Here is an 18,983-nt window from a genome sequence, read left to right as displayed (position 1 = left end):
TCTTGCTTGCAGCTCTTTCTCAGTGCCTCCGGCTTGAGTTTTCAAGGGCCACAATCCTAGGATTTACCAATGTTTCTCAGATTTACCTGAAAAGCAGGCTGGACAACAACCTCTAACCAATTTTAGCATTTGCTATCCTGGAGAGGGTTTTCTGCAAATGTGCCACATCTGCTTGCACACAGAAGACCTGTTGCTGAAGAAAGCTCAAGAGAGCCACCTCCTCCTTCCACACAACACTGTCCCCATCTGGGGTCCCTTTCACCCTCGTTTGACTCTCAACGACAGCAGAGCGTGACAAGCAAACATGCTGCTGCTGGCAGCACTTGTGGCCACAGCCGCTTGGTCTTGTAAGTCCTTCCTTATTTTCTTACATTTCCTCACAGGCACCCATGGCTTCTTCCCAAATCCCTGAATTCCAGCTAATGACATAATTTCTCTTTTTCTCTTTCCTAGATGGTGTTGCACAAGAAATTCCCGTGCAGAGCCCTATATCCATCACCAAGTTCCGAAAAAGTGCACGGATGACATGTGAAATTCAAACATTAGGGGCAAGTTTTGATGGCACCGTCATACACTGGTATCAACAGAAGGAGGGTAAAGCTCCAGAGAGGCTCCTGTTCTTTTCAGAAGGGAAAGCTTCGGTTGAAAGTGGCTTTCAAGAAAGCAGGTACATGGTTGAAACGGTTTCTGGCCAGAACCGGTGCGTTCTTACAATAAAAGATGTAATTCCAGATGACGCTGCTACTTATTACTGTGCCTACTGGGATCCTCACTGTGATAGAAATTCAGAGATCATCAAGGCAAAAAAAAAAACCTCCCTCAACGTCTAAACCACAGGGTTGTAATTGTGCCACTCCCCTGATCTTCTAACTCCATCTGGTATCAGCTGCAGAAAGGCCAAACCTTGTTCTGCTACCCAAAAAAGCAGCTAACCCTGCACAACTGTCCTTTTCAAAGCCTGGGTTGTCAATAGCATTCTGGTCTTCAAACACACGTCTACTATTCTAAGGACAAAGGAAGTCTTCACTGCCTTAAGAATTAGCACATAAATACTGGAAACTCACCTGCTCCTTTGGTGCTGTTTGCACAGCCATGGCAGAAGTCTGGTGGCCCTTGAGGGGAACAAACATTGCATTGATGTTCTAAGCCACTGTTCTCCCCTAGGAGAGAAGGCAGTAAAAGAAAGGCAACATGCTGAAGAAAGTACCTTGGTGGTGGGAACGGTATGCTTGCCACCGCCTAGCACTTCTAAGAAAAAGCTTTCCGTGTTCCCCACTGCAGTCTTCTTTGCTCTACGTATAAACAACTGTAAGTCCCTGGGCTAGGTGCAAATAAACACTAAACACCAGTAGCCTCAGGTCTTGAAAGTCTTAAACACAAAGTGAAGTTAAGCACACAGGTGCTCACTGATTTCACTGAATCCTCTTGGTATCTTCAGGGCTAGTTGGTGGCGTGATGCCCAACTCTCAGCCAGAAATTGGTACTCTCACATGCTGCCTTTATTGATAGGATCTCATGGCAGTTTTCCAAAGAGTTTCCTCTTAGTTCAGTGAATCATCCTTATTTTTTGTTTTCTGCCTTCCGCGTGCAGTGGTTTCCAGCATCCATCGCTACTGCACTTGCAGTGCTGCAGTCTGCGTTGATGTTTTTCTCAGGGACCTTTCCCTTGTGGTCCTGTCATGGTGTCAGAAAGCTTCCTGAAGGAGACCTCATCCTTGTTGGAGCGTGTGGCATCACTATGTCCATTTTATGATAGTAAAATTGATGTGGACCATTAAGAGACCCATCTCCAGTGGCTTCCCCACCTCTGGCACACTCCAGATGTCTCACAGGGGACCAGAACTTCCCGAGCTTCACAACAGCCATCCATGGTCTGTCCACAGAGCAAAGCCTCATGCAGGGAGGAGTCTCCTTCCCTTCCCTTCCCTCTCCTTCCCTTCCCTTCCCTTCCCTTCCCTTCCCTTCCCTTCCCTTCCCTTCCCTTCCCTTCCCTTCCCACTTGCTCCCCCATCCCCACTGCTCCCCACAGGAGCTCAGGGGACACGTTCCTCTGGCTTGACACATAGCATGACCAGCTGCCACCCAAGGCAGTCCCCTCCTCCTCCCACGCGGCATTGCTCACTCTGCACCGGGGCCGGTTTCCTTCTCCTCTGAGTCTCAAAGACAGCAGAGCGTGACAAGCAAACATGTTGCTGCTGGCAGCGCTTGTGGCCACAGTCACTTGGTCTTGTAAGTCCTTCCTTATCTTCCTACCTTTCCTCACAGGCACCCATGGCTGTGCTAACAGGCGTCTTCCCAAATCCCTGAATTCCAGCTAATGACATAATTTCTCCTCTTTTTTTTTTTCGTAGATGGATATGCACAAGTAATTCCCGTGCAGAGCCCTCTGTCTGTCACCAAGTCTAAAGGAAGTGTACGCCTGGAATGTCACTTTAAAGACTTCTCTGGAAATTTTGATGGCACCGTTATACACTGGTATCAACAGAAGGCGAATAAAGCTCCAGAGAGGATGCTCTACTTATCACAGACAAAAACAGTAGATGAGGGCTTCCAAGCAAACAAGTACATGGTTGAAAAGGTTTCTGGCCAGAACCGGTGTGTTCTTACAATAAACGATGTCATTCCAGATGACACTGCTACCTACTATTGCGCCTACTATCATAGTCACAGTGGTAGAAACTCAGAAATCACCTAGACAAATACTCCCTCAGCTTCTCAACCATAAACCACTTGAAAGATCCCAACTCACTTCCCCTGGTGTGGGTGAGCTGCCTGGCCTCACACACAGGCTCTGGAGAAGCAGGACATGTGTGGTGCTGACCAACTCCTTGGAAGCATCAGCTGCCAAAAGCTAGAGATTTCGACTGAGCAAGTGAAAATGCAAAGGGGACGGTGAAGGTCCAATACCTAACCTGACCCTTCCATTCCATCTTCTCCTTTTCGCTCAAGCATGTCAGCAAACTGGTTGCAAGGATTTATTTAACGGAAAGAGGGCAGTTTTCTATATTGTTGTTCCTGGAAATAGATCAGCACATTTTACTGGAGCTCTTCAAAGACTTTGGCCTGGCAAACAAAACTGAAATAGAGAGTTTTAGGCTGAAGATTTGTGAAATTTTAAGCAAAGGAAAGGGAGTCTTATATTCACTTAAAAGTTAGCAGCTGTCAAAGAAGGAAGATTCTCTATTTATTCCTCCTGAGATCTGGTGGTGGGCATTTGTGTTCTTTCTTTTTGAGCTGTATCAGTCCCTTTCCCTCTCCTTCTTTCTTATCACTGTCTGTGTTTCACTAGTGTTCATCATAGTACCCTGATACTCTCCTCATTTGGTTCATTGAAGTGTAACTCATTAAAGAACAGTAGTCTGATGGGACGAAAAAGTGACACAACAATTTCAAATATGTATTAGGTCTCCAAATGGCTACAGGTTAGTTTTGTCCTCCTCATACTTGCATGCCCAGATCATACAGGGCAGTTAGACAAGCTGTCTGCAATACGCAGTGTTTCACTTTATTTCGTCTAATGAGACCTCCCAGCTACTCACTGTCATGACCATAATCCAACAGTTCCAGCAACTGCAGGTGAGACGGTGGTGGCCTCCTTCGCTGTGTGTCTAAGGACATGGCAGGAAAAGAACCGGTTGGCACCGTTCTCTGTCTACATCACTCCTGCCATTGCTTTGTGGTTGCGATTACGATGTTCCTGCCCAGGACCTTTCAGAGTAGACAATTGCTTTTGTTACACCTACTTCAACTGAAAGACCTTCACCCTCAGTCTAGTTCCTCCCTCTAGCCACAGATCGTAATTTCTTAACGTTGTTTTGCAGTCGGTATGCCACACGAGATCCCAGAAGCACTCAAACTCAGTTTCTTTTAAACGGCAAACTAAGCATGGAGGCTGTTTGATCAACAGTAGCAGTGACTCCTTTGATGTTATCTTGGGCTGTTTTGTAAGAAACCCGTGCGCAAAGGAAAAGCCACCTTCTCCCACCAGCTAGTATAGGAAAAGATGCCAGTGAGCTGCTGTTGCAGAGCCTGGAGTGATTCCAGGAGATGGGCAGACAATAACCACGTACCAGGGCAGAAAATGCAACCTGCAGCACACAGACACCCTTGTGATGCCTATGGTGCTGGCTCTCCCTCCTTTCCCTCTGCTGAATTGTATTAAGACAACTAAAAATGAACTCCATGCTAGTCGTACTTGATGTCATTTAATTGCAGGTGAGAGGGGGTGTACCCCTTTGGGAAAGAGCAGGATCGTCACCTGAAGGTATGTGGTTTTTGACATGCACAACTCTGTGCACCTATTTGTGTGTCTAAAACTGAAGAGAAACCTTCACCCAATTCTTAGGTGTTAAGTGGAGGGGTTATCTAACAAACTTGCAACACTTCGGGAAAGAGATTTACTCTGAAGGGCATTAGATATCAGCTGAACAACCAGGTGCAAGTCTGAAATTCCTGATATCCTCCCAGTAGCCAAGGGCCAGGCCTTCACTCAGTCTCCCGGGGCTGATTGGGAAAAAAATGGGATTTTCTTCAACAATGGCATAGCAAGAGAGCATGGTAGGTTATCGCAAAGTAAAAACATAGTGTGGAGCACCTGGATCAAATACTTTGGCACAGGAACCAAGTTAATTATCTCCAGTAAGTACCATTATTATTGATCTGGTTTTCACAGAGTAATTCAGGTTCTCAGATAATTAAGAATGAAAGACTGCAGGAAAATTAATTTCTGCCTCATAAATCATGTTTTATCTGTGAACTGTGGTGGTGCCCCAGTTGTGTGGGTTGATGGGCAATAAATATATTGACCTTGTGAATACAGAGATCACCTCTAGAACAAGTACTGAACACTTATTAAGGACGGCAGAATGGAAAAATGAGGAGAGGTAAAAATTTAAATATTGGGATGGATTCATTCCTGTTTTGGGAAAGAAAAGTGAACTGCTTGAAAGTTTTCTCTCAGGACAGCAAGTGAGAAATGCAAAAAATTTCTTATTGATAGAGGTGGTGCAGTCTAAGTTGACCGGGAAGGAAAATTGCCTGGAATGTAAAAAGTTTCTAGTTCCTTGCCCTACTGAAAGTAACAGGTTTACTTTTGCATTTGTATTATTCTTAATTGTGGTGAAGCTATGCAATCAATAGGATGAATGCTGTTTTCAGTATAAAGCCTATAGCAGTGCCTACAGTATGTTGCTCAGAAAATACATTATATTATCAAAGTGACTATAACTAAGTCAAATCGTACAAAGCAGATGAGAGTTACAGAGAAATTTGAAATGTTATCCATGCCTCTGACCAAAAATGTTCTCTGCTGCAACTTGCAATTAAACTGTGCCTGTGTAGAAGCAGCTGCTTTTGCCAAAAAGACAACAGCGTAACCACTTACCAAGGGCATGAACTTAGTTATGGGGGTCAGTAAGTTTTGTTTAGAATATGGACTTTGCATTTAAAATACGGGCTTCAAAATATAATTTTGATGAAACTTTAGTTAAAGTACTTTCACACAACGAGTAATTCACAAGATAGGACACTTAGGAAAAAAAAATTGTTTACCTATAAATTTAAATCAACACTTAACTAGTAAACTTCCTTAATTTCCTTTGGGAATCATAATGTAACCACATTTCTCCTTAAAACAGCAAAAAAGATTACTTCAGAGAAAACCTAGCAGACCAGAGGCAACAGATCTTTGTTAGAGAAATCCCAGACTTAAAAGGATTAGAACAGCTATAAAATAAGCACGGCACTGCTTTCTGCTCAGAAAATGCTGGGTTTAAAAACCTGAACTTTTTACTCATTTCTAAAAATGTCACTCTAGCCAATGTTGAAAATTCAGCTATTGCACTGGGCCAGATTTATCACCAACCACTAAATCAGAGAGACTTGTTCTGTAGCCTATGCAAGAAAAGTGCAGTGCAGGAGATATTGCTAAGCATTATGAGACTGTGGGATGCTGATGTCAAAATATTTGGAAGTGGAACTAAGCTTATTGTTTCAAGTAAGTACAAAATGTAAAACTTAACTACTTCTGAAATGCTTTTCAATACAGTTAGATACTGGCTGCGTGAAGTGCTCTGCTATTTTAGCTGCTGCTAGTTTTAACCCTACCGCATGCTTTGCAGGATTTTCCTCTTAAACAGTATTTCCATATGCAGAACACAATGTAATTGTTCTGTATTTATGCATGAAATGGGGGAAACACAACAGCTATTGCAGCACAGAGGTATAACTAGCCCCATTATTATTTTCTTTATAAAGATGAATTTAAATATGGCAAAGATAGCATTTGGAGAACTGAAAGATGTTTTTGTCTTTAAATATGCATATTCATCCTTTGTAATATTTCTAATTCATTCTGAAAGAAAAGTGTCAAACCTTTGGGTTTCTCAAATTCTTTGAAAAGCAAAACGTTTTCCTTTAGGACTATGTCTGACTATACCAAATGAAAGGAGTTAGATCTGAGATATGCCCAAACTGTCTGAAGATACACATAGTTGAAAGGCTGCTCTTGCTTCCTAGCTTTTGCAGAAACTGCTTATTATAAGTTATTACTATGATTAAGGAAGAATGCCAAACTCAAAATGTTTTGACATACTTATCAAAATTATTTTGCTTCAAGTAAACTTCAGGTGCCCTTTGATACTTGCCTGTGATTCGGCTCAGCTAAGCACCTGAGATGAAAATAGTTTGCCTAATTCTAACTATCTGAAAATGGTGTATCATCTGGTTAGTAGGAGGTTCGATTCCAATCCATGCAGGGTTTTGACATGTTACTGACAACAAAAATATTGGTCGGGGGTCTTGTGCTGCTCAGATCTCAGCATAATGTTCACCAATTCCAGGTCTGATTTTATGGGGGTGTATAAGGAGCAAATTACTTGGCCAATATCTGATCAAATAGATCCCCTGCTAGTGCTGCCTCTCTCCAGAAAGCAGAGATGGAGCCAAGGTGCTTAATCTGCACCGTCCGTCTAAACTTTCAGAAGACTAAAATTAGTTGAGATGAATCCTGTCCATTTAACAACATACATGCCCTCAAAAACCTCCACCTTTTTTTTTTTTTTTTAGTTTAGTTTAGGCAACTGCTCTATTTTACTTTTCTAGGGTCTAAAAATTGATTATACAGCAAATCTGATTTTCTTTAAAGAATACTATTTACCCATATAAAGATAACAGAGCTGCACTGTTATTGCAAAAACTTTATTCACTGTGGTTTCTTATTACATCATGGTGTTTGGCTCCGGTACAAAACTCATTGTGTCAGGTAAGTTACACGCTATTTTCCATACAATAAGCTATAGGAGCTTGGGGTGGTCATATAGATGAGTGTTACAGTGTCCTAGAGGGCTCTCAGCCCGCTTAGAGCCTCAGCGGCACCATCCTTGCGCAGGATTCCCCTTCCCGGCTTGTCATTCCTAGCCTTGTTGTATTTGTCATGCAGTGGTTTAGGATCACAAACATTTCTGAAAAGGAGATATTTTGAGCCACTTTTGATTATACTCCTCCTTGGAAATGTGGTGGAAAATGGCCTGTAGTAGTTTCCAGAGCCCTTGTTCTTTCCTCCAGCTGTAATGAGGGAATAAGCAGGGAATCAAGCAGCTGTGAATTAAAAGAATTAAATATAATTCTTAAAATTAAATAAAAGAATTAAAATAAAAAAAGAAAACCTCTTCCCAATACAGATACAATGAGAGATATGCAATGGCCATTGCCAAAATCCGTTTTTTAATTAGGCTAGTAAAAGTGAAATAACTTGTTCATAGTTATTTTTGTCATGTACACAGCACTTTGGCAGTAGAAAAAATTAGTACCTCTAAATGCTCTTCTTATTGCTTAATAACACGCACATGAAGAAGTGATCCATTTTTTTGCCTTTCCTGCAGAGAGATTTATTTTAATGGAAAGTGGAGGACAAAAATCTTTTTCCCATTAAATGTGCTTTAAACGCCATAATCCTGGAATAAACAACTACACAAACACAAGGCAGAGGAACTATTGCTACCAAATGTTTTAAGCCTGATTAAATACATAAACTTATATTAGCGTATCAAGCAAAGATTGGTTTTGATGATTTATGTCAGAAGGACTAAGTAAATCATAACTATAATTCAATAGAAATATCCGTGTCAGGATAAGCGTGCTGGTTTTAGTGAAAATCCTCACCTTGTTAATCAGGTAGTCGCCATGCTTTTAGTATCTACAGTTTAAAATAAATTCTTTTCAAGCATCGCTCTAATTCTGTAGGATTTTGTCTTTATGTGCCCAAGGCTTCTGACTGATTAATAGAGTAAAAGGGCTGTAGTTACCTCATGCTTCAGATCAGGCATTTCATCACAGCTTGCCTTTTCAGACGTGACTATCTAACATTAGCTCAGAAAGTTAGTCCTAATGGAAAGAAATGGAGAAAACCAGGACTTAGGATAAGTGACTTTAATTCAATTGAATCATCAGGGTTTGAGCTTGAGCAGAATCTTTTCCCAGATCTATACTGAAAGAGTCAAATGTATAAACAGCCAAACTCCCATCAACTTGTAATGAACTTGATTTTGTTCTTGTTGGTCTTTTTAATTAGTTCTGACCAAAAGAAAGTTGCTTGAGACTTACAATAATGCAGGTAACAGAAGGGCTGGGATTTGAGAGACTAGTTTGGCATTTGCATTTGGTGGAATAGATGAGTTTTTAGAAGCTTACAGCAGAACAGGAATGTTAATCCAACATAAACTGGCCATACAGGATTCTTCTGCAAGTATCTTCCCAGGGAATTTAGGCACTCACAAGGCCACAACAGGGAAGCCAAGACTGAACCGAACACTGAACTGGCCTCTCCAAATCCAGTTTTTTTCCTTCCACACAGAAGCAGAGTAGCTTGCTCAGCCAGCGTGGGGCTGGTTTCCCTCTGCCATCCCTTCTGCTACAGCTGCAGCTGGGTCTCCCTGGCAACTCAGAAGCATATTGCTAACTTATTTTGAAGTGATAAAAAGAACAATCTACTAACATTTCTAGGAAATAATTTCACAGCAGAAATTATGGCAGGAATATTTGATTTGTTTAAATGCTAGCTCCTAAATATTACTGAAGTATCTACCTTGTTTTCATCAAATACATTAAGGTTCAGAGTTCAAAAAGCTACAATTACTTTTTTAATTATACATTATAAAATATAGGTTGCCTAAAGATAGATTATACTTAAATTCATTTATACATTACCTGAAGTTGGATTAAACTGACTTTCTACCCTTTTAAATCAAAATGGTGAAGATTAATATATGCATTAATTTGCATTAGTATTTTTTTAATGGGGAAAAAACATGAAGCCCTGAACCAAAACCTAGTAGACTTGAAAGTCCAAATGAGTGTTAGGGTAGAAGGATGGAGCTGTAAGACATAAATAAGGGAAGATGTGGCCACTCAAAAGAAATCTGCAGAGTGAAAGCCTCTTACCATGATTAATATTACTAGGAACATTTGCTAAGGGCTTTAAAATATGTAGGATTTCATGGGCATAAAGATAAACTGAGTATCCAATTCTTTTAAGGCAATGTTCACAAACAGGTTTCAGTGTGTACATTGCCCTGTTCATAATCAGGACTGTTCACCCTCAAATCTTGCCGTACTTGCCTATGCAATACTGTTGCAGGTAGTCAGTACCAAAAGGAAACATCACACGTGCATCTGTGTATGCTGTAGAGCAGCATCAACTTCCATCATTCCCGTGCACGTCCTTCCCCAGGGCCTTCTGGCTTCTCCTCAGGGAAAACCAGCTGCACCTCACATGAAATCCTGCCGACACTGAAACCAATGGCAACATTTCCAAAGGTCCAGGATTTCCCCCCGCCCCGTTTTAATCTTCTGATCATTTATTGTCTGCCTGCAGCTTACCGGTGCAGGCTAACGAGCTAACTCTGTTATCCTAAAGCCATGGCCCAAAAAGATCAGCCTGAATGGGTGATAGCGTGCAGTGCTAGGTTGTTGTTGTAGGATATATATTCATACACAGATGTACACGTACATATATATAAATGCGTTATTTCCCATGTTGTCAAGGTGATAACCTTTACTGTTCCTCACATTTTCCATAGAAACCTCAGGGAATACTGAAGGAGTCTCAGTCTCGAAAATTACAAATCTCAGGTGCGCAGGATCTGCTTAAATATTTCCATGATTTTGAATGCCCACTGTCAAATTAGGGCTCCATCCTCCATTTTGTCAGTATTCCAAATCCTTAGGTTTTGTGTACATGCAAGCTTATCTATTTAAACCTGGAAGACTAACATAAAAGCGAAATCTGTTGTATGAGCAAACACAGGTTCATCCATACACCGTTTTGTAAGGAAAGTTCTAATTATAGAAATCAGAGTGTCAAAAGAAACAGGTGCATTTCTAATAAGAAAATGAGGCTAGGCTGGTACACAAAATGAAGTTTTAAAAACATTGAGACTAGGTGGATTTTTGCAAAGCACTTGTACACAGTGACTATTACCAAGTCTTCGGAACTGGCACAAAGTTTATTGTTTCTGGTAAGTTTTCTATTATCTAAGAAAATATCCCTTATTCTGATAATCCAAGATCTAGAGGAGAGGGAAATGTGATATGCTATTTTAAAATTATAATACACATTAAAATACAGATTTAAAAGTATAACACAGGAAAGTGTTGTGGACTTTGCAGTAGGAGAATTCATTTCTTTAGCATCCAAATGCTTGTACAAGAGAGGTCAGAGTAAACTACAGGATTTCACATAAACCATAAATTGCTGAAATATAACTTCTTTTGGATACTTAGGGCTACATCAGGTCATTCCCTGCTGCAAAGCTTACTGCCCAGAGCAGCAGGGTCAGGGTAACTCAGAAACACAGCTGTAGATCACCCCTTGGCCTCAGAGCAGGGGGAATAGAGGTGCTGTCCAGGAAAACATTGTGAGTGCCAACAGATCCCCTAAATCATGGCTGAAGCTCTGCATCTCTCTGTTTGGTCAAGGGGAAGGTTCTTCCCCATGGATTTGTCCTAACAAAGCTGATTTATTCCAGCCAAGAGGAACTGAGCTCTCTTGGATGCACCGCAGCACCGGTAAGCTGCAGGCAGACAATAAATTATCAGAAGATTAAAACGGGGGGGCGGGAATCCTGGACCTTTGGAAATGTTGCCATTGGTTTCAGTGTCGGCAGGATTTCATGTGAGGTGCAGCTGGTTTTCCCTGAGGAGAAGCCAGAAGACCCTGGGGAAGGACGTGCACGGGAATGATGGAAGTTGATGCTGCTCTACAGCATACATAGATGCACGTGTGATGTTTCCTTTTGGTACTGACTACCTGCAACAGTATTGCATAGGCAAGTACGGCAAGATTTGAGGGTGAACAGTCCTGATCTCGCATCCATTTAAGCAGATTACAGTAACCTCAACATGCAGAGGATTAGGCCCAAGATGAGTAAATGCCCCTCCACTAGGCTTGAGAGGGGTCATAGCTGTTCAGGACTGCCTTTCATTAATTCAGTTAAACAGTGGTCTAGCATGCATGTATTTTTAAATTGTGTGATCAAAAACACTCACCATCCCAGAAAAAAAATAATTTTTCCAGAAAAAAAATCTAGAGGAAATATGGTAGCTCAATCAATGCCCCGGATAACAACAGTTTTGGCTCGTTTTGATATTTTTTTAAACAAGTGATGGCAAAGATTAGTTTGAAACTGAACTTAAAGTACGTATCACTAAAGGCTCTTTGGGAATAGCAGCATTAGCTGAGATTGCTTTCAAATTTTCTACATTCATGTAGCCAAATGAATAGACTCTTATTGTTCATATGATGGTTGTTAAATCCGGTCCTTGTCCGGCCAAAACGTCCCAAGCAGTTTTTGTAAGGGAATGTACCAGTGGGGGTTCAACAAGATATTTGGTTCTGGCACAAAACTCATCGTGTCCAGTAAGTGTTTTCAAAGACTTATTTTTTTAAGTTTTGTAATGGGAAAGCTTTGGAGTGAAGGAGGACAGCTCTTTAAGGTATCTGGGGAGGCTCACAGTAGGTCAGGACTATACAACTACAACTGAAGTCGCTGGCAAGCAGGACAAGAACACTGTTTATGAGCTGAGTGTGCTGAGTGCTTGAAGGGGAACTGTGGAGCTTTGAGTTTCAGACAAAATTACTCCATTTTGTGGGATCATCCAAGTAATAAGAATTAAAATTTCAGCTTAAGAACACATTGAGTTTATTTATAAATCTTGTTTATAGATACTTATAAAGAAACTGTGGAGGAGTTTCATTAAGAAAACTTTTGACAGTTAATTTATAAAAACATGTATTTTGAACCCAAATTCATTAATAGCTCCTTGATTACAAGCCTAACTCCAGAATTTTATTTGCACAGTGTTTTGCAGGCTCACTGCATGATTACAAGAGAGAAAAGACAGATTTTAGCTTAAGAAATATCTGCACATGCTTATATATTATTTTAAAAAGTAAGATCTATGTACCTCTTAAAACCTGCCTTAGAAAACTGTTTAACAAAGTAAACTAAGTTTAACTAAAACAAAAAAGACAGTGGAGTGAAAGTTCATGGCTTTAAAATTCTTCAGAAAGGATCATCTGCCCAGAAAAGCCAGTGTAAACTGTCCTGTTGACTTCAACGACTTTACAGATCAGCCTGAAAATATATCAAAATCTTCAGCCAATTCTACAAGTTTTCATCCTTTTTTCCATAAACATACCTACAGTTTATCCACACGTAAACATATATATACACATATATATGCAAAACTTAATTTGTTCAGTTCTCCACTGTCACCCATTTACCTATGTGTGTACATGAGACTCTCCCATGCATACACACAGTTGCAGTTATTCAAGCAATATATTTCCTCAGTATTGTGATACGATTTAGGTGTTTCATTTAAGCTAAGCACCAAGGGTCTTTTTATGGTAAAAGGAAAGACATCGGCAATTCCAGAGGTGGAAATTATTCCATCTTAATAGAAGTCTCTAAAATGGTCAGGATGAACTAGCAGCTGGAAGCATCTCTCTCTGCCTCTCTATTTGGATTTGATAATCCAAGAGAATAACATCAAACTAGACAATTAAATTTTAGCCTAGTGAAATTAGTCAGGGTAACCTAATGAGCTTTGAAAATCTGAAAGAAACATCTAAAATAGTCATGAGGCTTTGCAGAGTGCAATGTCACTGGGACAGGAGCTACATCATGGTCTTCTGAACATATACAACTCTGGAACAAATAAATAATTTTAGAAATTAGTTTAATCTTGCATCCCTAGGAGGACTGATGCAGAAAGAAGATAAAATTAACCCCTAAATTAAGGTTAGACAACTATAAAATTGTTAGCAATTTTATTTCTGGTACAACAGAACTCAGTCCACATCTTCATTTCAAATCTCCAAAATGAAAAAAATTAATAATATAAGGGTTATCTTTTTGAAGGTAGACAGCCTTATGCTTTAGTCATCTTTGTTTTTAAACACCGAGTATGAAATACTTCAAAGAATCACTAAGTTGTTTAAGGAGGGTTGCAATGTAGAAGATTGCTCTAGAATAGCCAGATCATTTAAAGAAAGGTGGAAACTTTTTGACAAAAAAACCATGTTTATATTAATGTGTTTTCTCACAATGCATGAAAACTGCACCACTCAGTCAGACCACACTTTAAACCCTGTGCATCTAGCTGCTCAAATTCAGTGGCGGAGATTTACATAGGAATCTAAAGAGAAAGAGTGGTGTAAGGAGATGAACACCTAAAATCTCTCTGCTGCCTTAAAAAAAAAAACAACAGTCTTAAGCAGTACCTTCTATACAAAAAAAGTCAATTTTGAAAACTGTATCCAGTCTTCACTTGCAGTTAAGCATAGAAAAAAACGATTGCCCACGACCACTGCCTATGCACGCACTGCAGAAGTTCATGTTTAACTAAAACAGACTCTTAAATTTACTATCCACTTTTATAATATCAAAATGTCTTCTCTGTGTGGACAAAATTTGGATGATTTGGACTCCCCCTAATAACATAAGGTTTAATCCAGAGATGCAAACGAAATGGAGATTACCTACAGTTAGTTTGTGGAAACAGCTCACTTTTCATTTAAAATCTATTCACGTATGTTCATAGTGAGCATGTTTCACAAAGCACATCATCTACGACAACCCTGGTATGGATAGATATGCTACTTGGATATTGAAATGTTATCTAGATATAGCATGTTCTTCTGCTTTAGTTTAGTTTTGGTTTTTCATTTTCAGATATGTTAATTCAAACATTTAAACAAATCTAGCATTAAAGGAACAGCATTGCCAACCTTTGGGGTCCCGAGCATTTTGTGATTCCATTTTCCTGTCTTTATCAAGATCTTTACCCGGCAAATACATAGAATGTCTTCAAAAAAATGGCAACAACACATTTTTGTTGCCTCCCCCCCGCCCCCCTCCAAATCACAAAATTCATATCAGCTTTTAAAAAATTAATTAGATATAGCAGATGTTCATTAATTAGCAGTGGGGACTTATACTGGGGACATAAAACTGCAAAGATTTGAAAGGCAGGTCATCTATCTTCAACACTCTGTAGACAAAATTTTCACGTAGTTGTTTTTGTATAAACATTATAAACCAGTATTAAATTCTTCTTATGAAATGAATGAATAACGCTCTTTCAGGAACTATTACTACTATTTAAAAATTGTCAAAGACTTGTGCAGACAAATACACTTTCTGACAGCAGCACTGCTTGGAAGGCTGCGGGATATAAGCTCTCGCTTGGTTGCCTGAAGTTTTCTAGCTCAGTTTCAAGGGAGATTATTAATATCTTCAACAATATTTCAGTTTCTTAATGTTTCTCAAAAATAATTTTTCAAACTTTCTTGAGTAGGTTTCTAAGTTTTTAAATAACCAGACTTAAATTTATTTTTCTAATAAAATACTCAATAAATCTTTTTTAAGATATTTTTAAATCTATTCTAGTATCAGAGTATTAAAGAGTAGACCTAGTCTACTCTAATCTTCCTCTATCAGATGTGCCGCTTTACAAGAAGCATGAATGAAGCAGTCTAGATGTTAGTGTTCACTAGACAATTTAGGACCTAAATAATGTTCTCCATGCACATGGCACAGTATCAAAGCTTAGATCAAACATTCTCCGGAATCTGGAAGACTCTATATTATCTAAACAAAAACTACTTTAGAATATTTGAATGGAGTCTTGTCTTCTGATTTTGAGCTTGATTTTCTGTACCAGACTCATAAAAGCCTCTATTCATTTTAGTTCTCTATAAAATAATACATTTAAAAATAAGATTAAAAGTCATATATTCTATTCCCGATTATTCTAAATAATATTGTAACTGGTTTTGACTGAAAATTAAAACTTGCCATTTGGCTCCATTGAAATAATATTTAATATAAAGTGTGTTTGAATGCCACGTTCGTCCAGCTTGCCAAAAACCTATTTTTACTTCAAGGATGGAAACAGCTGTAATTCATCTATCCTATTACCTAAAATTCCTTTCATACTCGAGACATTTCTATTCCCATCCTAAGTATTTCATAACAAATTAGAGAGCTAAAACATTTGTTAATAAGACATTTAGGTTGTTGCTCTTCAGAATTTGTATTTTGTGGCTGCGTATTTATTTGGTGTACACTATTGATCTTCCAACTCTCTATTTTGTTAATCTTTTTCCCTGCAATAACCAATCCAGACAAAGGAAATTCTCCACCGGCAAACTCTGAAATCCTGCAGAAGAAACATGAAAATCAGATAACCTATGTTTGCCTTATTGAGAAATTCTACCCAGAAGTTATTCGGGTGACATGGACCGATGGAGAAAATAAGGAGATAACAGACAATGTAGTAAAAGGAGATACTTGGAAGCCCACAGGAGAGGATGAATACTCAATCGGCAGCTGGTTAACTGTACCAGTAAAGAATAAAGACAAGAACTATTACTGCAATTACGAGCACGAAAGCCAACAGCGTTCACTGCCGACACAAGGTATATACTACATGTTAAAAAATTCATTCTACGTATTATTATAGACATCACTTTTTCTTTGCAATAAAATTATAGAAATAATGCTTTCTATTACTGTTCCTGAAAGCATCTGTGCTCCTTGGCACAATAATAGCTAAAATACACATCCAGAGAAACTACCAAAGTTTTCCCAGGAAAAACAACTCAGCCTGTGCTACGCTCCCCAAGTGAATGTCCCCCTGTAATAGGAAAAGAGCAGTTCTTGAACCTCATCAGGTGTAAACTAGCATAGCTCCAAAAGGTCTGCACTGAGCCGTGTTGGTTACTTTCCAGTCTACAGAAGTTTCTGGAAACAGTATTGCCTCTCTGTTACCCATGGCTTACATGGATGTAAGTCCCTCTGATACCCTCTTACATTAGTCACAGCTATAAAAAACTAAGCAGTTAAAAAGGAGGTTGAGGGGGATGTAGAACAAAGTATAAATATATTACTTACTCATAGTCCAGAAATGGTGAGGTAATAACTATATATCAACATATCTCATTTAATTGTGGAAAGATTGATTATGCAAAGCAAAATCTGAAAGACCATGCAATTTTAAAGAAAAAAGTAACCTATAACCAATGCAAATTGTTTAAATCATGGTAATATCTTTAAGAAAAGCTGCCTATATTGGTTTAGATTAATCTCTTCTCAGTACCTACCTCTGTTCAACTTACTATAAATTAACGTTAACTCCAGTAAGTGAGAGCATGGCCATAAATAACCATTACATTTCAACCTTCAAAATATATTCTGACAAAAATATGCTTTAAGTTTATTTAGATGGAGGATGTATTTAGGGATGTAATATGGATGTCTTTAAGCCCATGTATCAATGCATACAAACACCATAACCAAGAAAAATACAAATTTGCTGCTTCAAGCACAAAAAGGGTTTATTTATTTTAGAGAACAACCACCACCAAAATAGCAAATTCCCAATAGGGGAACCTTAGATCATACTCTCCTCAAGATTATTTAGTGTTGAGCAACCATTAAGTAAAAGACTAATTGAGGTCCTTTCCGAAGTAAATTATTCTGCATTTCAAATAACAGTACGTTGTGAAGGCAAACAGACTCTAGCTACTTCAGTGACAAGATCAGGTGGTCAAATTGACTGCAGTTCCAAATAAAAGAGACTCTGCCAAGGAACAGCCTAACGGACACATTCCTGAAAGGGCAAAGGCAAACCTCCCACTTACAGCAACGAATACCCAGTCACTTCTCTACGAGCATTTCCCCCCTTCAGATTCTCTCTGCAAATGAATCCTACTTGTGAATATCTGCTCTGCAGACAGATCTTAAACATCTTTTTTTTGTTGTTTAATACTAACTTCCCATTTTGCCATTCCTATACTGCCTCTTTTTTCCCTATTTCTCAATTATGTTTGTTAAAATTAAAGAAAAGCCTAATTGGGGCATTTAAACTCTCTTTCCATTAGATTCTTCAAAGCCTGCTCTTCAGGAAGAGGACTGCAGCACATACCCTGGAAACAGCACAGTTTTTAATAGAGGTAATTGAAATGTATTAAAATGTGGGAAAACGATGCATGTCATGCAAGAGTTAGATATTACTACATATGCGCAGAACACCATGAAAATGATCTTCATAAATAGCATACTGGAAATGTTCTAAGTCTGTGGTCTGTAACTTAAAAACGCTTCAATGCTACTCCGAATTAATTTCTGTTGTGGATTATAAGAAGGGGCTCTCCTACCTTTATTAGGTAGCTTTATTAGGAGCTTTATTAGGATGCTACAGATGCTGTTTGGGCTACTAGATTATTAGCCCGCATTCAGTGCCACTTTTTTAAATACCTGAAGTAGTTAGATGCTCAACGCTTCAGCTGATGCTCCATCAGCCTAGCAATTGCCCAACACTTCGGACAAAAAAATTCTCTTTTAGCTTGAATGGGGATTTAGGAACAACCGTGAGCACTTATGTTCAAAACATCCAACACAAAAGGATTCAAGCAAACACGGTGCTACTGGTAATCAGTGCTAGAAGCACTAGAATTATGTTCTTGCCTTTGCAGGGAATAATAACCCAGCGGCATTGAGAGGCACTCTAGTGCTAAGAAACCCACTCGGCCTAGAACTTATTAGCAGTGCAAACCCAAAGGACAGTCAGACATTTTATGTGTTTATACACTGTCCACTGGAATCAATGTAATTGCAGCAGTAAACAGACTACACAGTCCCAGTTCTACCTGTCTTTTAGGAGGTTGTACATTATTGACATTAAACATGATTTTTCTGTCTTATGTTTGTTACAGATCACTTAATGCACAGGACAGCATATTTAGTGTACATCGTCCTTCTTCTGAAGAGCTCCATGTACTATCTTATCGTACTCTTCTTCATCTATAGAATGTGGGCTTCAAGCAAGCACCAAAGAAAGAAAGCATAAATGCTGGTTTAGGAAAGGCTTACAAAATCGTCTTCAATTTGCTTTGCTATATACTTATCCATATAGACTCCCCTGCTCTCAGTGTTAGATGTAACAACAAAAAAAAAATCCCAAAATAATTTTCTGGCATTAGTGCATAGGGCTTGTTTCGCTTTACTGCTAGTGTTTTTATATGAGTCTGGTTTTCCTAATTTTTCTGAGTATTGAACTGAGGTGAGCAATAGGAGTAAGATTACGTACCTTGGATTTTAATCCAAAGTCCTCATTGCAAAATGCGGGAGGTACTCATGTTAAAAGTAGTTATGCATGCAGAAGTTTAGAGGTGTAACGGGGCTTCTGACATACAAAGCACAGATGCATTTTGTCATTGCGCTTACGGCTTCATTAGGAGCATTCCTGTGCTGTAAATTCACAGGTATTTGTTCATTTTTACTTTCAATGATTTATTGCAACTCTTATATATCCATCAAAACAGCACTTAAATATTCTGAAGTGATGTGTTCTTTAAGAGTCAATTAAACACAATTTTAAAAAGTACCATATATATATATAATAACATAATATTTTTG

At 39.0% G+C, this 18,983-nt stretch overlaps 1 protein-coding gene across 1 annotated transcript; it reads left to right on the top strand.

Annotated features, from left to right (window-relative positions):
* Nucleotides 1-2,186: 2,186 nt before the first annotated feature.
* LOC104072398 lies at nucleotides 2,187-18,414 on the top strand. Its single transcript, XM_009586050.1, has 6 exons — nucleotides 2,187-2,229; nucleotides 2,352-2,657; nucleotides 10,464-10,514; nucleotides 15,689-15,982; nucleotides 17,447-17,518; nucleotides 18,281-18,414. Exons 1-6 carry the CDS (start codon nucleotides 2,187-2,189, stop codon nucleotides 18,412-18,414), a joined length of 900 nt encoding a protein of 299 aa, XP_009584345.1.
* Nucleotides 18,415-18,983: the final 569 nt, after the last annotated feature.

The sequence above is a fragment of the Fulmarus glacialis genome, unplaced genomic scaffold (assembly GCF_000690835.1).
Source record: "Fulmarus glacialis isolate BGI_N327 unplaced genomic scaffold, ASM69083v1 scaffold1341, whole genome shotgun sequence".
Taxonomy (NCBI): domain Eukaryota; kingdom Metazoa; phylum Chordata; class Aves; order Procellariiformes; family Procellariidae; genus Fulmarus; species Fulmarus glacialis.
The sequence above is the reverse complement of the archived record's forward strand: the minus strand, read 5'-3'. Positions and strand labels throughout refer to the sequence as shown.